At 44.1% G+C, this 27048-nt stretch overlaps 1 protein-coding gene across 1 annotated transcript in view; it reads left to right on the forward strand.

Annotated features, from left to right (window-relative positions):
* LOC105566137 (low-density lipoprotein receptor-related protein 2) overlaps positions 1–27048 on the forward strand; it is a 52846-nt gene that overhangs the window by 10907 nt on the left and 14891 nt on the right. The window contains exons 2-11 of the mRNA XM_012019908.1: positions 14229–14345; positions 18311–18442; positions 20551–20805; positions 21505–21756; positions 22565–22681; positions 22982–23838; positions 24054–24555; positions 24698–25451; positions 26069–26785; positions 26896–27048. Of these exons, the coding sequence (XP_011875298.1) occupies positions 14229–14345; positions 18311–18442; positions 20551–20805; positions 21505–21756; positions 22565–22681; positions 22982–23838; positions 24054–24555; positions 24698–25451; positions 26069–26785; positions 26896–27048 (3856 nt within the window). The remainder of the gene's footprint in view (positions 1–14228; positions 14346–18310; positions 18443–20550; positions 20806–21504; positions 21757–22564; positions 22682–22981; positions 23839–24053; positions 24556–24697; positions 25452–26068; positions 26786–26895) is intronic.

The following is a 27048-nucleotide window of genomic DNA, read 5'->3' on the forward strand; positions in this document are numbered from 1 at the left end:
TGTCCGAACGATTTCGCAGACTCTGCCCGCGTGCAAGGTAACTGATAGAACGTTGTTGCACGCCGTGGTCGAAGACACGCGTGGTCGATATCTTTCGCTTGCGCAATTCCGGAGTTGGTTGCGAAAAGGAATCCGCGGGTCCGGCTGACAATGAGAGAGGATTCTCGAGAGGATCGAAGAATCTGTGGAGTCGGACGAGGGATATACTGAAATCGTTCGCTCGACGGTGCTGGCACAATTTGTATCTAATAGCGAATTCGGCAGCTTGCACCAGTGCGCACTGAGTGCACACCAAGACTTGTTCGGAGTCTACTCTTAAGGCCTGTGTCCACGATGCTGGAACCTTGGCCCAAGTTCTAGTCCCGAGAAATGTATAGCCGATGAACTTGCAGCTACTCCGTAAAACTGCAAGTTGATTGGCTACATATTTTACGGAACTAGAACTTGAGCCAAGTTCTGGCATCGACACAGGTCTTTATATTTATGGTCGTCTCAAGTACATGTTGAGAAACTATTTAGCCATAAAAATGATCCATACGAATGCTGTGCAGATCATTTTACTGGCTGAGAAGTATTTCAAAAAGTATTTAAGACGATTCTTAAATATAAAAATTGACTGTAAACAAGCCTTAGTGTGCACTCGGTGCGCACTAGTGCAAGCTGCCGAATTCGCTATTAGGACGCATCCCCTGCGAGTCGCCACTCGCTTCCGCAGCCGCGGACCCTCGCGGCTCGTCACGCCATTCACGCCGACACATTTTTGAGCGGCGCAAAGAACCGGGGCCTCGGACGGCGAAACGGTACACTTCCACTTGTCGAATGACTTTTGCGATTCCGCGAATTACCGTACGCCGCGAGGGTCACCTGCGTATCGGCGAGAGATCGCGGCGGATTTTTCCGGCCGATGGCAAATTGATGCCAACCCCGCGTGGGAAACCTAAACTTTCACCCACGAGACCAGAAGTAAACTCGTAGCGCGCGAGTGTAACGGCTCTTCGTGTTTCAGCGAATCGCGGCCTAGTGTTTGCCGAGCGAGATAAAAAGAGAGGAAGGGAGACGCGAGAAAGAGAGACAGGCTTGATTATAGTTCCGGCGGTTTTTTTTTTAAGACTTTTAATTTTAAGAACATCTGCTACGAGAGACGAATACACCGTTGCAATTCTTTTCTCCTCGGGCTTAAGTATCCCGGTAATTGGATCTTGAATCAACGTTTTGAAGAAGCGAATCCCACGCTTAAAAATTGAAGCTCTCTTTTAACACTTCCGCTGTTTAATTAAACGGAGATACTAAACTTAATCACGCGTTTTAATCGGGCCACGGCAAAAACTTGCGTTTCCCGAGGCGACTACCTGGCCGCGAGCGTCTTCGAGAGTGTCTCTGAAAAATGCCTCCGAGGAATAGGTCACGCCGGGATATAATGGATTTTCATGTAATAAAATATAATAAACCCGTGTATCTATTCACTGAAAATTTAACGACATTTCTTAACGAACGGCGCGTGTCTACAAAGGGAGTCATTGTTCTATTCTCATTCATTCAATTATTCATGCACTCGCGTTATCTGTTATCTGCGCTGCCGTGGTAATCTTTGGCTCGGGGTTACTTTGAACAAATATTTGTCGCTCTGACACGTAATCAATCGCGCGAGAGACTCGCTAATGCGCCAGAATTATTTATTTGCTTCGAGACTCGTCATTTATACATATATGTTTAACATATCGCTTCTTTCTCGCTTGAAAATCTTCTTTCCAAGAAATGCGTACGCTTTTATTTGTGAAAAACTTTGTCGATAATGTCGGTTAATACGTTCTTAGTTTACTTTTCTGTTCTAAACAATGTTAAAGGAATAAGTCAAGGTATATTAATGACATATAATTTTCGAAATTAGTATATAATTATTGAATAACAACGAAAGAATATGAATCGCCAGTGCACTGTAAAAAAATTACATGTAAAATTACAATTATTATAGTGGGTAATGTTGGGACCATCTATTAAAGATGTATATTTACATACGTCAGTACATTTACTCCTTGTAAGTAAAATTATTATGTAATAAGTAAACTTATGTGATAAGTAAACTGCTTACTTTTGATTGTGCAAATTTTACAATTTTTTTGTAATTTTTCATCGCGTATAAACAAGTGTTTACACAACAGAGAGCAAAAAAAATTTTTTTTGTAAAAGTACATACATTTATATATTTCCGTTATTAATTGTGTAATCACTACACTTATTATGTATGCAATTTTACATATTCTTTACAGTGTAGTTAATTAACAGCAGAAAGAATTGTTAAACGACATTAGGCTGGCAGATGGTTTCATCTATTTAATTCCGACGTTTCGACCATGCGGGTTGTGGTCCTTTTCAAGAAAATTGATAATTATTATTACGTCATCTATATTAATTTGAAACAGGGGGTTTGACGTCCATCCATGGGCGTCACTCGGACAACTATTATTATTAATATATAATTATTATTAATATGTTCGAAGGCACGTCCATCCGACGTAACGACCACGGTGGGACTCGAATACTAAATATTAAATTTTTTTTAAATTAATTTTTGAAATATTACAAAGTCACGCTTAAAGCCCGTATGAGACTATAGATTTAGATTGAGATTAGATTGAAAGTTTACCAATCTCAGGTCTAGTGACTTTTACTCTGATTGGTCAAATTTCAATCTAATCTCAATCTCGATCCGCAGTCTGACACAGGCTTAAATCCGTGCTTTCACTGGAATTGTGAAACTTAAAGTGACATTATTGGGAGCATGTAGCTCACTTAAATAAAAAATTAATGTAGTAGCGTCGAGTAACAATTCTATTTTCATAAAAGGTATTGGCGAATTGTGCAGCAGAGAATTTAATCAGAAAACTGATATTTGGTTTCTTAATAAGTTTCTTCTTGGCGCTCTCAAGGATCCAAAATCACAAGCGAGCAGGCTTGAATTTTAAGTTGTATTTTCATTGTAACGCGGCGGGTTCAAACGAAAAACAAACAAGTTTACGTGAGACAAAGTTTACGGTACAAGATCTAATCAGAGACGGCACTCGGGCGGCTCCTTAACGTCTCTCTTTGGTCCCGCGAGAAACCAGTTTAGGTGCCCGAAACCGCGAGGAAGCGGACGGAGAGCGTAGGACGGTCGCCGCGCGGACCTCTCTTTCCTCGTCACGATAATCGGTCATCGCACGCTCGAATTACGCCACCCTATATATACGTGCGCAGCGTCCGCAGTCTAGATTCGCTTCTCTAGCGAGCTCAGCGGATTCTTCGAGGTCTCTCACGGGTGTGCGCGCGCCTCTGCGTGCGTGTGCACTCGGGCGGCCGCGCGCGCGCACGGGAGTGCGCTTACCTGCACACGCACACGCACACGCCGAATTGCAGGACATTAAACCCCGGCTGAATGCAGATTCGCATTCGCGCGCTCGAACGAGCGCGGCAAATCGAAGGCGAGGCCTGCACGTGTGCGCGCAAGGAGGAGGAGGAGGAGGAAGGGTAGGGGGATCCTCTTAACGGCAATGACAATCCCGCATTAACTCGTGATATAATGTTTACAATGTGACTTGCTCGCACAACGGGTGTCCCGCTACGATTTTTCCTACCGTTCCCTCCCCCCCCCCCCCTTCTCAAATGGGCGCGGCGGCGGGAGAAACGAAATGGTGCCCCGAGTTATTGGGAGTTTTGTCACAAACGATCGATTTGCGTTTAGATTTATGCATCCGTAATGACCGGGTGCGAAATACGGAGCGCGCGAAACAAAAATATATTTTGTGCAATGCACCGATTGATTTGATATAATTATTTAGGCGCAAACCGGTTTGCGCCTACCTGTTTCACGTAATTATTTGATATAATTATTTGGAGAACAAACTGGATATGTTTTAGTGCGATTCAGAGGCTCGTTTCTTTCTTTTTTTTTTGCCGAAATTATCGCGTTCCTCCGCGTCGAAAATTTTACCCCGTCACGGGAGGCGCGCCTTCTTCCCAGCCGCCCTACTCTGCGCGAGCGAGACGAAACGTACCCTAGTAGCACAGTGCCATTGGCCAAACATTGGCTAAACATTGGTCCAACGTTGGTTATATTAAAAATGCATTGGCCAATATTTAACAATGTAATAAGGATATTGGTCTAATACTGATACAATATTAAACCAGTATTGCTAAATAGACATATTGGCTAAATAAGAGAAGGCGTCCATCTTAAAATATTGGACCAATATTGGGAATACCAGATTTATACTATTTCCCAATATTGCGCCAACATATTGTACTACTACCCTAGTATCCCTAGTAGCACAGTGCATCGACCGAACATTGGTAAAGCATTGGCCTAATATTTGGTTGTATTGGGCCAATGTTTACCCAATGCACTGTGCTACTAGAGTAGCACAGTGGTATTGGTCAAACATTGGCAAAACATTGGTCCAATGTCGGTTATATCAGAAATGCACTGGCCGATGTTGTCCAACGTAAAGCCAATATCGGCCATGGAATAAATGTAAGCATTGCACGATAACAATTACGTCATATTAGATTTATATTGGAAGTGCATTGGCCAATATTTCACAATGTAGGAGAATATTGGTCTAGTATTGACACAATATTAAACCAATATTGCTAAATAAACATATTGACTAAATAAGAGAAGGCGTTCATCTTACAATATTGGATCAATATTGGGAATATTAGATTTACATTATTTCCCAATATCGCGCCAATATATCGTGCTAGTAGGGTACGAACGAGAGGAGAAGATCGATGCGGGGACGAATGAATATCTTTAAAAAGTAGGTTTCGCGCAGATAAGGAGTGCTACGTGACGCGCGCAGATCCTCCTTTCAGGAATCTCGATTTAGCAGACCGCCGTGGAAGGAGCCGGAATTACACGCGAGATGTCTTTCCGATAGGCGTACGCGGGGCGCGCCCGATAGTTCGCAGCGCGCAATCGATCGAATTAGCGATCACAAAGTGGCACAGAAACGAAGGAAGGTCAATGGCTCCGGAGCCGTCGCACGAAAATCGCGCGGCGACAGATCGCCGCGCGAATGCCACGCGGCGACGTGTCGCCCGTCGATACCGGGTGACCCGAAGGAAAGCGTATAACCCTCGGATTAATCGCCCCGGGAGAGGAGGGTCGACGGGTCGCTCGCGCCACGTGAACGCGGCGCGGCCACGTGGTTCCGCGCGGAGAGTTCGCCACCGCCAGAAATTCGAAAAGCCGCCTCTCAAGCGCGCCAAGTTAATGATCGGCGATCGCTCGGCGGTCGGCCGCTCGAAACAGCCGGTCATTTTCCCACAATGGTTACAGCTAATGACAACTAATAGCTACCGGCCACTTATTTCATGCTTTTGTAATTGCATGTTTTTCATCTCTCCTAGCCTCCATTATGTCGAGCGAGTCGAGATGCGACTCGCGGAGAGGGAAATTTCTATTTCCCCGTGCGGCGTTATTCGTCTCGGAATTGAAAGAAAGGAACAATCGACGCTCGTCACACGTGCAATTAAGTACGCGGGTTCAGCTCTTTTCCGCGGCCCGTTGGTTATTTTCCAAGCCAAGCTCGGGGCCCCGCTCGCGTCGATTTCCGCCGGAGGAAAGTATACGAAACGAAAATGGCGGTTCGCGGTCAGTGGCGTGTAACGAGTCAGACGTTCGTGCATTAGCACGCCAAGCGTTAATTACCTTAAACGTTCCGCTAATTCCTTCTATATCGCTATCTTCTTAGAGATTGCACCTCGCGTGTCGATGCACCCTTAACCGCTCGCTGCGCATCGGGCGCGTGTTTTCGTGAAATTTTGCATACCAGCCGATCATGGATTACTTAATTGGATTATTCACAGCATTCCCAGCGATATCCACACGCGAGTGATGCATAGATAAAAAGATCCGTGACCGTTTCTACTCTAAAAGTCAATCTCGGTGCATTATCACTGAAAACAGTTATAAGTACAGCACTAGATAATTCAGTGCTAGACTTATAACTATTTTCAGTGAATCAGTGACTGTTGACTGTTTTCAGTGATAATCCACTGATTGACTTTTAGAGAGTACCAATACAGATTAACTTCAATCGCCGTTCAACTTACTTTTTATCAACGAAAGCAGTTCCCAAGGAGAAATAAAAAGTCAAGATGACGTCAATTTGTTGTCTATTGACGAAAATATGACGTAAATTTGGCCAGTATGACATCAAATTGACATCATCTTGATTTTTATTTCTCCTTGGGTTCTCCGAGTGGCGCCCAGAGATGGATGTTAAACCTCCGTTTTTAATTTAATATCGATGACGTAATATTTATTATTGAACTCCTTGAGAAGGACCACAACTCGCGTGGTCGGAACGTCGGAATCAAACAAATAAATCATCTCCCAGCCTAACGTCGTCTAGCAATTCTTTTTATTGTTACTTTTTTGTTACTTTTTATCTTTTTCTAGTTTCGGAAATTGGAACCCAGATAGCAATGCGTATCTAAAAGTTAACTTAATGTCGTATTAAAAATGTCTTTTAGACATGCGTGCTATGGAAACAAGAACAAATTCAGTGATCAACAGAGATTAAAATTAATCTGCATTTGTAGAAATGGGCGTTAGTCGAAGTCAGTTTTGTGACAGCGCTTAGAAAAATTCTATTACGAAAATTAACTGCTTGGTACGATCAGAAATGCAATTTTGTATACATTAATGTTGGTGTAAAACACTTTTTTCAGTGTATGGATACTGTTTTACTACTCTTAACTATTTGCACGTTAAAAATTAGAATTATATAAGAAGAGACGTCTCTGTATTTCCGAAGGAAATGTGTCATTTCTAATCGATTCGAGGTTTCATGAATGAAGAAACAACTTATCTGGATATCCCGTGTGTCCCCTTCTCAAGCTTGACCGAACCTTTGGAAAACTCTACGCAGTTTTTATTGGTGCATTGCCCGATCGTGGAAAGAAAGATGAAAAGTACGAATTTCTTTTCGCCAAAATATCAATCGAGCATTCGTCTGCCGTGGCCTTGTACTACGTACTACGAACGCGATGTATGTACGCAGGGTGGCTGAATGACACTGGGCTGCCGGCGATATATGTGTCGCACGGCGTTCGTTGATCTGAATGATCCAATTAGCGATCCAGGCCGCGCTGTACCCAATTTCTTCGGACGTTCCTCTGGAACGCGTCGACGACTTCTGCAATTGATACTTGTAACTGATCGTACCTTCTTTCATATATCTCTTCTATGGTCATTAGAAAATTTATACTCTCTAAGGATGCAGAAGCGTCTATAATTAAACCACTGACATCCAATTCTAACGACCTACGCTGGCCGATGTTTTTATTTTGAAAACAAAACACGTTACGTTTCGGTCCCAGATTTCGGACCCTTGTCAAGTAATCTGAAATCGTGTATAACTTTGCACGAACGTTGCTTAATAAATTACAACGAAACAAACCATAGAAATCATACCCGTTACAAGATTGTTAAAGATCACATATTAATTGCTCGGCCAATACCATTGTGACAGTAAGCTGTGTACAAGCAAGAGAGTGATTACATTATACATTATAGTGATTTAATAAATGGCAAGAATATTATATATAATACAATGAAAAATATTATATATATTTCACAAATTAGTATGGCTTATATGTGTTAAACACAAATTTCAAGAAATATAGGACTCAGAGCCGTGACAGGTTGGTAGTGTCTAAATATTTTATTTAAAGTTTATTGCGAAGAAATATCACCTCGGCCAGATAATACACAGATAATACATGATATGTATATTTTTGTATCACATTTAATTATTCATATTATATAATAAAATATTCTAATATTAAATTAAAAAAGAAATGACACGCTCGTTTTGTGTAAATACAAATAGGTACTAGAAAGGCCAAGCAAAGGCCAAAAATAATAATAACGAGCCGTTAAGGATGACAGTGCGAAAATGTATATTTATATGAAATCGAATACGCGAATATGCGAACGTTTCGGCAATACTATGGCATCATCGGCGCAATCAGTTAAAAACGTAACATAAGTAGAAAAAGAGATATTAAAACATAATATATGTTACGTGTAATTTTTGATGTGTAATAATGACGGCGTCGTCCCTCCCTACACCTCTCTGGCGTAGGAAATTACGAAGAAAATTACGCTTGAATGCGGCAGAAGGTAGTCATCATTGAACGGGCCGACTTCGCATTGCAATATCTCTGCTCATCTGTCATGTAGGGCAAAGATAAAGAGATTCTTTTACTTACGCAACGAGACCTCGAGATATTGATTGAGCCCACTAAAGAATCCAATCAGTCGTCGAGCCGTTACTACGATACGATAAACGTCTTTCTCCGCGCTGGTTGCTTCGCGTTACACGTATTAAGGCCTGTGTCCACGATGCTGGAACTTGGTCCAAGTTCTAGCTCCGAAAAAAAAAAACGCGCAGCCAGTCGACTTGCGGCTATTCCGTAAAAGCTGCAAGTCGATTGGCCGCACATTTCTCGCAACTAGAACTTGGACCAGGTCCCGGCGTCGCGGCCTTCGCAGCGCACCGCCGATCTACGGCGGCGCGCGCCAATTTGGTCCCAATAAATAATTGCAATTGATAATGACGCGGGAATGCGGCGGCCTCTCGCGATGATTTAATCGTCGGGTTCGGTCTCATCCGCCTCCGGCCCCGTTACGCAAACGATGCTCCGATCGATAAGCAAAATTGCGATACTCGAGGTCAATACGAGCTATTTTCCGCCTGATACGGACTAAGGTCGGCGGTGTAAAGTGCCCTCGAGAGTCTCTCCGAATCGCTGCGGACTTCTCGGCTCCCCCGCGCCCGGCGTCCCGACGTGCGCGACCCGTCGTCGTGTGCGCGCAACGTTGCATCGCGACGACGTGTCGATGCAGCGGTACACGCGGCTGGCTATTGCACCGTCTGGTACGGACGACGCGCCGCTGAAAGAGCATCCGCCTCTCACGCGAGCGCGAAGGTGAACGCCGCGCCGATGTCATAGGACGGAGCGTACGGCATGCCTGATACGTTACTTAATAATACATTATATCATTGCTAAAGCTCGCCGCACACCTGCGCCCGTGGCAGATTGCGCCGCGCGAGTGACCGATACCAAATAATCAATGAATATATTTACATTCGCTTCTGGGAGACCTTTTGTGCCGTTATACATATTTATGCTCTTTTACGGACTGCAGACGCCGCCGGCGATTGTTACACGCGCGTATTGCAAATGAAAATCATTATTTAATGGAATTAGTGGTTAATTAATTTTATCCTACAAAATAGTGGGGCGACGTTTAAAATGTCGAGTGAAATTTGTTCCATTGAAATGCAAATTGACGAGATTTAACTGTATACTCAGTCCGCTTTGCTCTCAATGCAAAATAACGTAAAGTTAAGAAACGGTATAAAAATCTCCAATAGTCAGTTCTGAGCGTTTTTAAATATATTTCTGCAACAAAGTGCACTTGTATATAGATTTTATTCGTGGCAATCAATTTTCCCAAGTTGTAGCGAAATATTTTGAAATGGTCGTGTCGTCTAAACCCGATAGCAAGAAACGTTATAGGATGGGAACAGGCGAACTTATTCCGCCGTGTGTCTTGAACGGAATTCTGTACGTTAAAGGTCGCTTTGTTATTACGATTCGATTGAAATCTTGGCGGAGGAAGAGTCGTCTACTTAATGAAATCGCGTTCAATGCGCGCCGTAAGATTTGACGCGTCGCTTCATTTCCCAACGGGAGACGCGCAGGCCGTTCCCGAGTCCGCGAAGCGGGGCAATAAACGGCGGAGTGTGATCTTAAAAATTGATCGCGTGAATGCGGACCGGTGTTTTTCCCCGCGCTGGCGGATCTAACGATCCGGATGTGCGGCAACGAAAATATCGCGGAAAAAAATCTCGAGCACGCGGCGTATCACGGGCGACTTATCTGTCTTCGATATATTTGCATTCCTACTCCGCAATGCACATTCCCTCCCGGCTGCCGTCGGTGCTCTGCTCGTACCAGGCCGCACGGCCTGGCACGAACGCTGCACTTCCAAGCCGTGGCCACTTCCTCTCCTCTGCTCTCCTCTCTAGTGCCATCAGCGTCTCTCTCTCCCACTCTCATTGTCTCCCTCTCCCCAATCGGCAACCGCTCCTCACCTCTCACAGCCTCACGCTCTCTCTCTCTCTCCCTCTCTCTCTCTCTCTCTCTCTGCCTCCTCCTCCCCCTCCCCCCCCCCAGTCATTCTCCATCTCTTTCTGCTCGTCTCTTCTCTCGCGATGATGAGGCACCCACATATACAGAACGTGGCTTACTTACACACCTTAAGGCTCTCACCTCCTCCGTGCTCTCCTCACTTTCCTTCGCGGATCCAGCGGTCTTGCGGGTTCGCGTTCCGAACGAATGTCGTCGCGGAAAATGATCGATCGGCACGTACGAACCGAAATGCCGATTGCTTATTTGCGAAGAGCGGCGGTATCGCGCGAATGTCATTTCGAAAATTGATCGCGCTCGCTTCTGAGAGGCCACGGAAACGGCGCCGCGTTTCGTCACTTTCTCTATTAACATCAGCGATCTATGGATCGTCCGCTGGAGCGGCGTCACGGTGGGGCCGACGGCAAAGTAACGAAAACCTTGGTGATCCCGCTCGTGACAAGCTTTCAGGGCACACTTCGCAACATTTTCGCGAATGTTGGAAAGGCATCGCGTCCCGGGGGAGAAAAAAAGCTTTGCTCAACACGACATTTTCTATTTTACATATGTATCACACGCTTCATCTGAGCGTGACCGATTTTTTTTTTAAACATTAATCACAACGTTGTCAGCCGATTGCACAGCGCAGGATCGCTTTCTCGTCCAAGGACAATGTATCAAGGATCCTCCCGCGATGGGAAAGTCTCCGTAAACGGGCCTCGATTGCCATCGCCGCGCGATAAGTCCTTTTACGAGAGGAGATCAGTTTTCCTTTCATAACGCGAAATGTAAAACTTGGAAAACGCACGGATACAATCGAGGGAAGCTCATTAACTCCAATGGGACAATTGGAGATTATTCTTCCCTACTCGGAACGGTAATGAGCACAAGTTCAAGCTGTCAGGTTTCCCAGACCGCAGGTTTAACGCGGCAATACTGGAAAGTATCATTGGTATTTTCGCGTTATCGTAATTACTCGTTCATCACGGCTACGCGAATTGCCATAGTTATCGCGATATTCTGCAATCGCGCTGTAAGTATTTAACTACAAACAACCGATCAGTCATTTGTCCGATAAGTCAGTAGTTAAATAATTATAACAACGATTACAGAATATCGCGACAACTATGATAATTCGAACAGCCGTGACAGACAAGTAAATACGATAACGCGAAGATATCAGTGATACCTTCCGATACTGAGGTATCGGTTACTTGCGAGGGGGAAACCGCTGCCCAAAATCTTGTACAGCAATGCCCATGCACTGAAAAAAATTTCTGGTTGAATATGGACGAATCAGATAATTCCTTTAGGATTTACCAGAATTCCTTTAGGATTTACCAGAATTTCTGTAGGATTACAGGAATTCTTGTAAATCCTAAAGGAATTCTGGTAAATCCTAAAGGAATTATCTGATTCGTCCATATTCAACCAGAAATTTTTTTCAGTGTGGGCATCTGTAGGATTACAGGAATTCTGGTAAATCCTAAAGGAATTCTGGTAAATCCTAAAGGAATTATCTGATTCGTCCATATTCAACCAGAAATTTTTTTCAGTGCACTAATGCCCAGTGGACATCACTTTATCTTATTTTCTTGTTTTGTCTTATTTTATCTCATTTTACTTTAGCTTTATAATGTCCCAGCAAGGCCTGATGCCCAAACTAATGCCCAAAAATGGTCTAGTAATGCCTAGTAGTGCCCACATCCATAAAAAAATTCCGCGTCCAATGCTATTACACTTGAATGTATCATAAAATAGAATCGATATAGCGCCAATCGTATTTATTATAGAGAAAGGAATATTTTAATCTTAAATGAAAAATTCCAAAATCTAGAATAAAATGGTAGTAGGTGTCTTCTTTTGTCGAATATCGTGGTGCCAGCTTCGTGCGTTGTAAGATGGAGGGAAGATTTATTCTAAACGCAAGAATATTATATAAGTTCCTCTTGTCTCAATGTAGTAAGTCAACCTTTTTTTAATTCGATAGAGGAGAATAAGAATTATTGATTTTATTTTTATATTGTCTTATTTTTAGACTAAATGAGGTTGTGAGAAATATATTATAAATGCGTCAAGAATATTTGTTGTCTCGGCAACGGAAATCCTTTCTGAGGGTGCAGTAATGCCGCAAATCTGTACACCACAATGCCCTCAGCCGTTTACCCCTCGGTTATTTGTCAGTAATTTTCGAAAACTATTTGAAACTTGAGCACCACTCCAGGTTGCAGACGACTCGACCTTATAGCGTTTGGAAATCAGGGTTTCTCATTTCTCACAGTAATCGTCTTGCGTTCCTGGTCATCGCTCGGAAAACGGCGATGCGTCGCGTCGTGGACGAATCGCAGGAAAATGCGAATTATCATAAATCCGGGTTCCTCTTTAAACGATCGCGGTATGCGCATGTCTGTGTGAGAGATCGGGTTTATTATTATCCTCATTATCGCTGATAATTCAAAACAAAGCGTCATCGCCGTCGAGCTGCGCGATGACGACGACATTCGAATATCAATAGGCACGCATTTGCATAACGACACTCGTGAAAAATTCCGCGTCGTTATGCAAATTTTCCCCGGCGGCCGATGAACAAAAGTCACCTGCAAACGATAACCGAGACAAGAGGCCGGTTGTTTATCGCGCCTTTTCTTATCACGTCTCGCGGATGCTGCGCAGCAAACATTAGGCCATTTCAAGGTATTCCTGTACACCTTTACGGGTACGCGCGAAAGCAAATTATTCATTGTCGCCTTCAGCTCGAGGAAACGTTTCGACGTTTTACTTGCGAAAAATAAAACAATCTGCATACCCGTCTAATTATATCCAGCCACTTATAATGAATCCAATAATTATAATGAAGATTAGAAGATCATCGCAATCACGGATCGTCGTGATCTTAATTTCCACCCACGACTCCCACGAGTTCGGTGTCGCCGCAACGACACTTCCCGGTACTTCTGTTCTCCGGTTATTTTAGACGGGACAAAGGAGGAAAGCTGTTGTAGCCTTGCAGTCGAAAGTGCTGCTAATTGATGCCCTATACTGATCGACTTCATTGTACCATCGATCATACAGTCTCGTATTCTCTTCGCTAATTAATATTAATGCAAAGTCTCGCTACTGACACGTACTACGTTTCCAATAACAATTAATGACACAGCCATTTCTAGCGGAAAATAACCGATCGACCGTCTTCCATTAGGGATTAAAAAACTCCATTAAAGATAAAAGACACTAATTTGTAGAACAGATAATTAGAGGAAGGAATTTAATCTCGCACGCAATATTCTTGTTACGTATGTATTTTTTTTATATCCGAGTGGAGAAGAAATTAAGTTGTGCTGGAGGTTTAACTTATTCCGAGAAAGAAAATGTCCAAGCTGGGATATTATCATTCTGTTTATAAACACGGCGCCTTAATGAGAGAAAAAATTCCAATGATAATTCCCCCGAAATGGGTGATTTGTATTCCAAAATACATTTATATTCGCATTCGAAGAATTGAAAAGTTCACGGAGTCACAAACTGGAGAGTGTGGGTGCCCGCGGCTATCACACTTCTGACGAGCTTCTTTAATCGAGCGTGGCCATTTAAAAGAATCTCGGCTCTAAACGCGCGGCTTTTTGGACACGACCATTCCCGGGGAACGTTAAGGGCGAACTAAAATCATTTCACTCTCTAACGCGCCGACAGTCAATTCCTGGGTCAATTCTGACGCACGCCCCGCGACACAAGTCCGAAATTCCAAGCCTGGAAAGTTGGTTTCTCGCTGCACAAGCGCGTTCAATTGTGCTCCCCTCGATATCTCGGACACACCGCGGGCGAGGTGACGAAATAATCGCCACGCGAAAGTTCATCGGATGAGGATTCGCTCAAAAAAAAAGAGAGAGAAAGAGAGAGAGAGAGACCTAGAAGAATCCTATCTTCTGCAACGGTTACACCTAGAAACGGCAGTTCCCCGGCGGCAGGCATTGAACCTTTCACCTATCACGGCAGCAATATCGCTTCCCGGCCGATCCCTTCATGCTCTATGCTTTCTGTTACAGGCGATGGCTGCGGGAATAACATGTTCAGGTGCAACGATGGCAAATGTATACACTCGATTCTGGTGTGCGATTACCGCGGAGACTGCGACGACAACAGCGATGAAATGCAATCATGTCGTAAGTATCGGCGCGTGCGTTCTTTTTTTTAATCCGTTTGATAGGCCCGGTTTCTCATTTTCTGGTTAACCGTTAACCAGAGATTAGTCGACTCTCCGTCTTTTTCTATATTATCTAATGTATTCCATATTATTATCTGAGACCCGGGCTTTTATTTTCTGGTTAACTGTTAACTAGAGGTTAGTGGACTCTTCACTTTTTTTCTCTATTATTATCTAAGAAGAGACATACAGTCGACTGGTCAACATTTAACCAGAAAATGAAAAGCCGGGCCTTAAAGATCCTGTACATTGCGTCTCCTGGTAGCTCAAGGATCAATGGTGGACAATTTCTTAATGTGAAGTATTTAACAAAGTCGCACCTATTGTTATTCTTACAATACAAAATCACCATTACGTTGATTAAAAACGCTTAACTACACGGAGAGAATTTTCTCTTAAAATTTACTCTGAAAATCATGTAATCGTGGGACAACATTTTGAGCAGCTTGACGGGAGTTTTTTTTTTAAATTTTACCATGCATTCTACTAACAAAACGTTAGTAAAATGTGTGGTAAAATTTCAAGAAACTCTCATAAAGTTGTTTAAAATGCCATGCTGTTCCGCGATTACACGATTTTCAGGATAAATTTTAAGAAAAAATTTTCTATAGTTTCCTAAATAAAATATATTTTTCTTATTGAACTCAGAAACTACTGTACATTGCATAAGACTGCCTTATGTAATATTCTTGGTAACATCAACCGATTTTTCGTTAAAGAAAATTAAGCGAATCCATATGTAGACGTTAAGAGAGTCCTTTTGTACATCGCCATTTTGTCCTGCTCCCTGTATTTGGCATGAGCTCGCAAATCTCGAGATTTCTACGATACATAGATTTTTCTTTAGTTTCTCCTTATTATTGAATTTTACTGTCGCGTCACCTTCCCACGTGATCGCCACGGGTATATTTCGTAGAATTTCGGTGAAACTGGAGCGCGTCCTCAAACGTGAAATTTCATCGGAAAAGTACGCTTCACCGTTCGTGCTGCTGAATAATTAATGACGAAGTGCTTCGTTAAGTAATAATAAAGAGGGATGCGTGTATGATCAGCGATCGCCCGCTGCCCCCATTACAGCTCGCGGTGAAAGAACTTTCAGAATGAAGCCATCGTCTTCATTCAGTACTCTTGCACCGGCAGGCATGGATTTACGGTTGCGAAGACCCCGGGGCGCGTGAAAAAAAAATTAATTTTGCGCATAATAGCACCTTAGTCTTGACAGCGTCGCCGGAAACCTTGACGCTGACCATTTGAAAGGGAATTCGGGAAGGGAGTCTCGCAATAACAAGCCTCAAGTTGACGCAGGTCCGAGCGGAAGTAACGCAACCGTAAGCGTAATGTCGAATTTTCTGGGGCCGCATTGAACTTTGATGTAAACGCGACTCGAATTCGCGCGGGGCGATTATGATTGCAGCCTTGAAACGGCCGATTTTTTGACGCGCTCTTCCTGTTTACGAGCGGAATGGTTTGTCTCGAGCTATGTATGGCTTACAACGAATCTCGTGCCGGAAGCGCTCGACGAAAATCCGAGGCTTCCTCTCGGAAGCGCTTTGGTCTCTTTGTTCAGCATTTTTTTTCCATGCGGCTGATTACGTGACCGCTTTTGTGATCGCTCCTTATCGTCGGATTTACATTACAGGAAGCGTAAAATAAATACTATTCGTGCCTTGAGTTATTTTTCCGTGCGAGCGAGGACGATCAATGGTTTTTTTTTGTTTTTGACACCTAGAAGCTGAAGACAGGCAACCCGTAGATTAGCGAAGTGGCGAAAATTTCAGCATCCAGAATGCCTCTTTGGGAAAAACTCTTTTATACTCCGTGCTATTTTCAAATGCTTTCAACCACCATAAAGAAATTATTTTCTTTCCGTTTCTTGCAGCGTTCTTAAAAAAATGACATTTAGCCCTGAGACCTTTTTCATCATTTGGTTACGTAGTTTTCACGATGCCAATTTTCTTTCTAACAGTGCATAATCTTTTGAATACGCGCAAATATACAGGTACGTGCGAGATCATTGTTACGGGCAAAAGAAAAATTCGTCCGTCGAGTTTGCAGGGCGACGTCGTTCAAGTCCTTTTAAGATATCCAAAAAAAGATCGCGTTTGACTCGCCACGAACGCAACAGTGTCCCTTGCCCCTCTGTGGGATTTAGCCTAGGCCACCGCGAAGTGGCGGCCGTTTGTTATGCGGGTGACAATGCAAAACCGGAAGCAAGGCTGTGACCCTCTTTCGAGGACGGTGTGCACAAGTATCGCGTGCCATTCGATGAAACGGATCCACTGGCACAATTGTATCTCGTTTTGCGCGGAATCGACTCCAATTTCGCGCTCGACAACTTTCTCCTCGACGTTCATCCCCCTCCTGCCAATTACATCCTCACATCTATTACAACAAATCTCGTTTCCGAGCCAGTTTACTCTAATGTCCCGAAATTGATTTAACAGACGTTTACCGGACGATCGTCGTAGAACGAACGAGACCTGCGATTCGCACTGTCTCGAAAGTTCACTTCTACACGGAGAGAACTTTTTCTTAAAATTTATCCTAAAAGATCATGTGATCCCGGGACAACGTGGCGTGTCAAGGAATTTTACGAGAGTCTTTTGAAATTTTACCATACATTCTACTATTGATTATGCTCAGTATACGTTTTGCTAGTAGAATGTATGGTAAAATTTCCAAAAACTCATGGTTGTTCAAAATTCCATGTCCCACCATTACATGATTTTCGGGGTAAATTTTAAGAGAAAATTCTCTCCGTGTAGAATGAAGAGTCTTAAGCTAACGGTACACGATACTATTTTTCCTACTGGACTGCTTACGAGAGCCAATAAGTACAGAGTTTTAGATCACCTGATTTAAGGCTAAAGCCTAATTGGCTCTCGTAAGTAATGCAGCAGGAAAAATAGTATCGTGTGCCGTTGGCTTTACACGTCGATGACGCGTGCGTTATTGGAAAATATTTGGGAAAGACAGCGTCAAAGCGATACCTCTCGGCTCGGCAGCGTGATTGTCGTGCCATCCGGTATTAAACGATCGAGGAGGGTGCTTCCCTCGATCGCCTGGCGAACGACGGCCGACCGATTATACCCGCGCGCAATTATAGCACCGGCGCAATCTGCGCTCTCGCAACGAGCCCTCGCGTGTTGCACGTCGCGCGGGATCTCGTCAGAAGTTCATCGTATTCACCTCCGGATTCCTTTGTATGATCTCACAATCAGAACAAAAGAATACCGCGATAAGAATTCAAAGAGGAGAACCTTTAGTTTTTACCGCAGGTCTGCTCAGGTATTTCGTGCCTCTGAAAACGCTGCTTTCCGAGCGATGAGAAGTTTCTCCTAAAATTTAAAATGAAAATCAGGCGATCGTGGGACAACGTGGCATTTTCAAGAACTTCGTGAGAGTTTTTTGAAATTTTACCATACATCTCACTAGTCAAACGTATGGTAAAATAAAAAAAAACATTCCCATAAGATTCTCCGAAATGTCGCGTTGTCCCGCGATTACACGATTTTCAGGATAAATTTTAAAGGAAAGTTCTCTCCGTGCAGAAGACGCTATCTGCAGGTCGAAGAGTGTTTCGCATTTAAATAACTAAAAAAATCGAGTCTTTGACGGACTATCGCGGTTGATACAATCAATGTGAGAGGTCAAATTACTGCTTATACAATTTTAGCTCTTTGTGTAGAACTGTAGATTATGTCTGGATGTCTTTATTACATTCGGCTCGAAAACTTGCCGAGATTGCTATCAGTAGCGTAAAAACGTGACGAGTCAGTCGGTTCTCTGACCAAACCGCGAGAAAGGATCGTGATCGGGGAGCAATTTCAGATCATTTTACCCAAGATCAAGCTCCTGTCCTACCCTAATGTCCTTGTCCACGTGAGCGATTAATTTATTAATTTTTTTTTCACCGGGTTTCAGCGCCGCCCGACTGCGACATCGGCCAGATCACGTGTGGCCAGTACAGCTTCAACAAGACGTACTGTATACCACCGCATCAACGATGCGATATGACCGTCGATTGCGTCGACGGCACTGATGAAGACGGCTGCAGTGAGTACAAATTGACAATCATCCTTGCCAACGTCACTCTTTCCCGTGATTAATTTTTTTTTCTTAATCATATCGCGACGTCAGGAGGTCAATTCACGATATAGTGAAAATGCTAAAAGTGAACTTTGTCTCTTTTTAAGGAGACGGTTAGAAAGAGACAAAGCTATTTACTTTTAGCATTTTCACTATAATGTAAAAAAAGATGCAGAATTGACCCCCAGATATGGAAAAGTTACGTAGTCTCACGAGACCCTGTTATCAGAAACTGACCATAAGAGTTCGTTAAATTCCTACGAGTAAGAGAGAAACATGGGCTATCTCACTCTTCCACCACCGTAGAAACGTTTCTACGGTGGTGGAAGAGTGGACAGCCTATGTTTCTCTCTCACTCGCGGGAATTTGACGAACCCTTACGGCCAGTCTCTGATTACAGGGTCTCTGGTCTTACGTAGCGTGACTTACACTTACACACTTACACCAGTGTGAAAAAAAACATCTGGCACGCAGCCACGCGGAACGAATTTTCTTTCGAAATATATCCTGAAAATCACGTAATCGCGGGACAGCATGGCGTTTCGGAGATTTTTATGAGAGCTTTTCGAAATTATAGTATACATTTTTACTAGTAGAATGTATGTATTTACTAGTAGAATTTCAAAAAGCTCTCATAAAAGTCTTCAAAGTGCCGTGTTGTCCCACGATTGCGTAGTTTTCAGGGTAAATTTCAAAAGAAGATTCTTCCCGCGCACGTCAGCGCCTCTCACAAGCCGACACGCAGCTTCATCTATTTTTATTCCAAGTCTCATTTCGCCGAAAGTAATGTTTCGCGTAATTTCTTCTTCTTTGCTCAGCAAACCACCGTATCAGTCTGCACCAACTGAAAATTAATCCCTGGCGCTGAAAAACACAGAGGATTCTTTTAATTTTAAATCATTTCCATTTCTTCTCTTCCTCTCGTGAGTAACGCAAGAAAGTACGCGGTTGTTAAGAAGCGACCTCAAGACCATCAACTGCGTCATTTAGATGGGATATTAATTAGTACGGATATATGTACATACCGAAAGATACTACGCGATAACATAATCGTCAGTGACAAGGCCATTCGCATAAGAGCATGGCTAAGTAGCAGCTGCGCGATTAGGCGAATTCTTCACACTAGGATTCACTAAATTATCGTGCTGTCACGATAACACGCACTGCACATTGTTAAATCAGCTATTATGCTCACCGACGTCGTAAAAACGAAGACTGAGATTTGCAAACGTCTTACTAACTGCGATAACACTTTCCTTTCTTTGGACGCTGGTCGTGTCACTGTCAAAAGCTTTGTGTCAGTTATAATTTTTCGTATTTTCCAATCGTCACATCTCATTTAAACTCGTGCATATTTTACACGCGTATCCTGATCGTTGAGAGTAGAATATTTCTAAGAGCCGTTGAACTCGTAAGATTTCTATTTTTTCGAACATGCAATCGATTACAACTTTATTCTTAACATTTTTCGTGTATTTCAGTCGAGAAAACGCGAGACTTTTAAAAGGACATTTAGAAAAAGTATAATATTTTATTGAAACGCTCCGCGATTAAAATTCCATTGGCCGCGACTTAAAAAAAGTCCCTCGTCTCGCTTCTCTTCCGCTATGACTCTTTTATCTTGATATCGCAGAAACTAACTGAGAAAAATCACGTTCCGGATTGCCATATCGGGCTCATTCCACGTGTTTATCAACAGCGCGAACGTACGTGTCGCGCCAGGTGATCGTCGAGATATGGTCGCGCATTATGTGCAGCTAATGGCGAGTTATCACGCGAGACCATTTGGACCCGAAAGCGTCATCCACTTCGGATCGCGCTTTTGACACGTGTTATGTAACAGTGACAGTGTGTGCCACTCCATTTGTCACGGTTCCGCGTTTACGAACGCGCCACCGAAGATGTTCTTCTCAGATATGTCGCCAAAGCCGGACGTTCGCGACACGAGGCCATTTCAGCGTCTAAATATCCTGAAACGTTTGTCCCGGCATTTGTACTTGTTGCATGATGCTCCGTGAGAAAGAAATTTTGCGAATGGACGAAGGAGTGACGGGGGACCGCGACGTGTGTTGCAGCATACAGGAAATGCCAGCCGGATGACTTCAGGTGCGGGGGGACCACACCGGAACTTTGCATACCCAAAGAAAAGAAGTGCGACGGTTACCTGGACTGCCGGAACGGCAGGGACGAGGAGAGATGCGAAAATAATGTGAAGAATGCCTGCCGATTGGATCAATTCAGGTGCAACGCCACGCAGCGCTGCCTCGAGCAGAACATGAGGTGCAATCATTTTGACGACTGCGGTGACAACAGCGACGAGGAACACTGCAGTGAGTTCGCGATTTTGCAACGAGTCCACTCGACGCTTCACGGTTCATCCCTCCGGCCATCGTTGCCTCCAAATGGATGACATTTTTACCCATTCCTCCTTCCGTTCATTTTTACCATCAAGTTATCGGCAAGCGTCTTTTCATGAATACAGAGAAGTCTTCTATTGTGAGATAGGATTTTAATATGAGATAAGATTTTAATGTGAGATAGTAGGTTCCGAGGGGAAACCGCTGATGGCATTGTGGTGTACAGATTTGCGGCATTACTGGGCATTACTAGGCATTTTTTGGGCATTAGGTCTCGCTGGGGCATTATAAAGATAAAATAAGGTAAAGTGAGATAAAATAAGATAAAACAAGATAATAAGATAAAGTAATGCCCACTGGGCATTAGTGGGCATCGGTATACAAGATTTTGGTCAGTGGTTTTCCCCTCGGTAGGTTCTCAACGTTCAAATTCAATCGCAAATCTTTTTCAGAAGGGATCGACGCAAAACGAAACAAATGACGGAATGGACCTACTAGTTATACTATGGTGGAACCAACAGATGATGCCTATTAATTTAACAGAAACTCCGCTATCTCATATTAGGAGCCTATCCTATAATAGGACACTACTTTCCTCCATAGATAATTAAAACATAAATTTTAACAGTTCGTATAAACGACGTTCATAAGAGACTTCTTGATAATGCCCAGGTTTCCCACCTTGCACCAGTGATCAGTTCCGATGCGCCAATGCGCTCTGCATTCCCATAGCATATCAATGCGATGGTTATAAAGACTGCCAGGATGGCTCCGACGAGAGGTCCTGCACAGTGACAGTCTGCCCAGGAACCAAGTATATGTGCCCGAAAGGTGCACTGGACGGGAAGCCATTATGCATCAATCGATCTCAGTTGTGTGATGAAAAACAGGATTGCGAGGACGGGTTTGATGAGAAATCGTGCTGTAAGTGTAATTTAATTGCGTGCTCGACGCTGAGCAAAAAGTTCACGTATAACGCGATCGTATGCGTGTTACGTTTGTTTTAATAACGTCGCAGGATTATATAAAATATTTCATGAGTTCGCGTAATAACGAATCATTGGTAGTTACATAAACTTGATTTGTTGCAATTATGGAGTACTTAATCGATATACAGAAACGAAAAGACACATTTGTGTCAACAGTTCTCGTCAGCGTTCTGGGATGCAAGTGCTAGGAATTTAAAATATACGTCCGTATATTTTAACAACTAAATTTTATATATAAATATATAAAATTGTTAAAATTAGGGTTGGGAAGTAACTCGTTACTTGTAACGAAATTACAGTTACAGTTACTTTTTTTGATAACTAGTAACTAATTTAATAGTTACATTAAGAGTTACTTTATATATTTTTTAAACCTCCACAGATCGCATTAGGCCTTGCATTAGCGCATAAACTCCTTTATCGACACTTTACAATTCGAATGCTTTGATACATTTATTTTCATTGCAAGAAAGTAACTGCAGAGTAACGACTCGTCATTTTTGTGTAACTGTAACGCGTTACCTTTCAGAATTGGTAACTTGTAACTGTAATTAGTTACATTTTTAGCAAAAAAAACTGTAACTGTAACTAGATATTTTTATAAAGTTTCCCAACTCTAGTTAAAATATACGGACTATAGATTCTATATTTTAAATTATATTAAATATAGAATGTAGAATATAGATTTAGACTTAAATTAGGAGATTCTTAGAAGTTTAAAAGGAAATTTCTTTGTCGTGTAGCGACGAACATGTGCGGCTCGTTTGGTTGCCAACACAAGTGTCAAGCGTCTCCGACCGGAGGGGCTTGTTATTGCCCGGAGGGAAGAATCCTTGCCAATGATTCGCGGACCTGCATTGGTAAGCTATATGAGTCGTGCGAATTGAAACTTTTAATATCCACTGTGCAACGGTGGTACAACGGTTGAGGAGTCCTGAGTTATGCTCGTTTCTACCAATTAACTTTAATCTCGGTTCAACTCACTTTATATCTTTTTCTAGCTTTAAAAAATTGAAAGAAAGATGAGAAGTAATTTAGGCCGAGATTAAAGTTCATCTGCAGTGGTAAAAGCGGGTATTGGAAACCTCGAACAATTTAAAGTCCACCCGCTTTCGCATAGTTTCCTCTGCATCGCCCATTGGACTTGTTCCTTTCCGCAGATCGAAACGAGTGCTCCGAGTGGGGCTTCTGCGAGCAGCTGTGCGAGAACACTGACGGCTGGTACACGTGTCACTGCGCGCCCGGTTACGTTCTTCACGGGCTCAACAAGTGTCGCGCGCAGAACATCTCCGTCCTGGAGCTCTTGCTCGCGCAGGATCGCGCGATATGGCGATTGAGCGCGACCGGCGAGGACCGGAAGATAATCGCGAACACCACCGGCGCGAGCGGGGTGGACTACCTGTACTCGCGAAATCTGCTCTTCTGGAGCGACATGAAGACGCGGAAGGTTCACTCGGAGTCGCTCAACCCCAGTAGCGAGACGGCCAAGGTGGACATCAGTATGGCGGGCTCCTGGGGACCCGTGTCCATCGCGATAGACTGGATCGGCGATAAGCTCTACGTGGCGGACTCCATCGTGCAAAAGGTGGATGTGTTCGAGCTGGATGGACGTTACCACGGGATCGTGGTGGGCTCCAATCTCACCAGCCCGTCCGACATCGCGCTAGATCCCACGAGGGGCCTCATGTTCATCGCCGACAGCAAGCAGGTCCTACGCACAAACATGGACGGCACGAACGCGTTCCCCGTCGTCTCCGAGGCAGCTTATAAAGTCTCCGGCGTGGCCGTCGACATCATTGCCAAAAGGATCTACTGGTGCGACTCCCTGTTGGACTACATCGAAACGGCGGACTACAGAGGTCACAACAGAATAATGATTCTGAGAGGTTCTCAAGTGCCATCCGCGATCAGACTCACTCTATTCGAGAACAGGATATTCTGGACGGACGCTACCAAGCAGGCCGTCATGAGCGTCGACAAGACTCAAGGAGATTATTCCATCCAAAGTGTATTCAAGGTAGATACGAATATTTCAAACCTTTCAATTTCATGAAAATGTTTATAAAGTCAATCTAATCAATTTCTACTGAAGTTGGACCAATTGACATATTTTTTTCAATTAACTGGTGATAATGTAACATTGTGTCATTTAGTGCCGGACATTTTTCCAAACAGTTTTGAGAAAAGTTGTATTAAGCTGACCTGGTGATATTTACAATCCCCTTTTTTAAGGTACGCGACGCCAAAGCTATAAAAGCCTTACATCCACTTACGCAACCTAACGTCTCCAATCCCTGTGGCAATAATAACGGCGGCTGTCAACACATGTGCATCGTCACGGCCTCCAGCGATCAAAACAATCGATTAGGCTATCGCTGCGCCTGTCACATTGGATGGCGATTGGCAGTCGACATGAGGAACTGCAACCTGGTGCAGGAGTTCCTGATGTATTCTCAGCAGAGGTTCATCAAAGGCCGCGTACTCAATCCCGTAATGGAAGGCTTTAGCGATGCTATCCTGCCAGTGGTGTCCAGACGGGCACGATTCGTTGGATTGGACTATGACGCCCACGACCAGTACATCTACTACAGCGATGTTCTTCAGGACGTCATATACAGGGTACACCAGAACGCGACCGGGCGTGAAATCGTCCTGGCTAGTCAAAATGAAGGGGTGGAAGGACTCGCCGTCGATTGGGCTGCGAAGAACTTGTACTACATCGACTCCCGTAAAGGTTCGTTGGTGAAGTTTTACTGAATCGTTGTTCTTCATTCGAGTTGATTCGCAACATGAGTTTTTGTGAACTTTTTAAAGCTCTAAAAGAATAAATATACACTGGATCTGACTGGTCGACCAAAATCTTTCTACTTTCTCAGGCACACTAAACGTGCTCAGCACTCGGAATGTCACGTACCGGCGAACGCTGCTGAAAAATCTGAAGCGTCCTCGCGCAATCGTAATCCACCCGAACCAGGGTCTGATCTTCTTCTCGGAATGGGACCGGCCGGCTAACATTAGCAGGGCTCAGGCTGACGGCTCCAACCTGGTTGTCTTCAGAAATCTAACTCTGGGCTGGCCGAATGGACTGGCGATCGACTTTATGAAAGATCGATTGTACTGGTGCGACGCTCTTCTGGATCACGTGCAGCACTCGAACTTGGACGGCACGGACGTACGAACGGTAAACTCGCGACTGATTCGACATCCGTTTTCTATCGCCATCCACGAGAACTGGATGTACATCACCGATTGGCGTCTCGACGCCATTATTCGGCTGCATAAAGAGACCGGCGAGCAGGAAGCTATCTTGGTCCGTGAGCCCGCTACCAACAGGCTTTACGGCGTGAAGGTCTTCAGTCGCGATATCCAGAAGACGATGATTACTCATCCTTGCAGCATCAACAACGGTGGTTGCGAAAAGCTTTGCTTCGCTATTCCGGATAACTCCTCGCGCTCCGACGCTATCACGTTCCCTGGCATGCAATCCATGCCGAAGCTCACTCAAGTATGCGGATGTCCTTACGGAGAGCGTCTTCAGAGCAATGGTAGGAGTTGCGCAGCCGATCCAGATGGGGAACCGCCTTTGCAGGCGTGTCCACATACTTGGGACTTCACTTGCGCAAACCAGAGGTGTGTGACTTATTTAGTTGACAATTAAATGTTGAATGAGAAGATAATCTTAATCGAGCACTGAGAAGCATTGCCTCGTTTTTAATATAAAGCTCGAACGGGTGATGAAATATATACAAGCGAGTTGGAGGTAATCTGGTCAGATGTTCAAGCAGTCTTGCTGAAAACACTACCGAAAGATTTGAATTTCGTCCATAATAATAAATAGGGGTGTATCTTCGGGGAGGTAGGCACTAAGACGCGCCACTTATTGATTTTCGGTGGGAAAAATAACGGGCTAGACCAGGATTTGAACCTGGGACTTTCTACTTGCCGGACGAATGCTCTTCCAACTGAATACTTTTATTTTACTGAATACAATAGAATAAAAGCTTTGGGTATTATTTTTGTTAAATGTCACGTACGTTTTTTTAATTTAGAAGCTTTAATTTCACTTGTATCAGGCGCAATTTAGTACTGTCGTTTTCGTAATACATTATATTAATTTACTTAAAATGTAAAGGAGACTAACGCGACCGTCCGGCCAACATATTATTTTACATTCGATTGAATATGAAAGTAGAAAAAGATCTACTTGCGAATTCGAGCGTTTCAACTCTTAATCGATCTACTTCCAGGTGCGTCCCGAAATCCTGGGTGTGCGACGGCGAGAACGATTGCCTGGACAACAGTGACGAAATGCAAAACTGCACGAAACCGACGTGCAGCTCGAGCGAGTTCCAGTGCAAGTCCGGCCGCTGCGTACCAATGACGTTCCACTGCGATTCCGAGAACGATTGTGGCGATTACAGCGACGAGATGGGGTGCCCGAATGTGACTTGTAGCGCTAATCAGTTCGCTTGCGCCAATAATCGCTGCATCCCCGCAACTTGGAAATGCGATTCCGAGAATGACTGCGGCGACAGCTCCGATGAAGGCGAGTTCTGCGCAGCGAAAACTTGCTCGTACTTCCAGTTCACCTGTCCACGCTCCGGCCACTGTATACCGCAGTCCTGGGTATGCGACGGCGACAGCGACTGTTTCGATCAGCAGGATGAGATGGATTGCCCGCCGGTGACCTGTCTCAGTACACAATTCACTTGCGCGGACCAAAAGATGTGTGTTTTAGCGTCGTATAAGTGCGACGGCATTAGTGATTGTAACGACGGCTCGGACGAAGTGGGCTGCCCGTCACTGGCGCCAGATCAGTGCAACACCGATAAGCAGTTCCAGTGCGTTAGTTCAGCCATCTGCATACCGAGAAGCTGGTACTGCGACGGTACCGCGGATTGCCCGGACAAGTCCGACGAGCCGGAGTCATGCGGAAAGGTCGACTGTCAGACTGGATTTTTCAGGTTTGTCATAATCAAGTTTCCTCGCGTTCTCTCAGAAAGCGTGGACGCTAGAGATGTATACCTTATTCTCGTTTTCAATTCGTCGATATCTAATTTGACACGTTTCTCAGATGTCGGAACGAGAGATGCGTGTTCAAGGCGTATATCTGTGATGGAAAAGACGATTGTGGGGATGGATCCGACGAGGACACCGAGCTGCACGCGTGCGGTCCTCCCACGTTCAAGTGCGACTCCCAGCAATGGAGGTGTCCGAATGTGACGAA

The sequence above is a fragment of the Vollenhovia emeryi genome, unplaced genomic scaffold (assembly GCF_000949405.1).
Source record: "Vollenhovia emeryi isolate VEMERY1.0 unplaced genomic scaffold, V.emery_V1.0 DF939147.1, whole genome shotgun sequence".
NCBI classification, from domain to species: Eukaryota; Metazoa; Arthropoda; class Insecta; order Hymenoptera; family Formicidae; genus Vollenhovia; species Vollenhovia emeryi.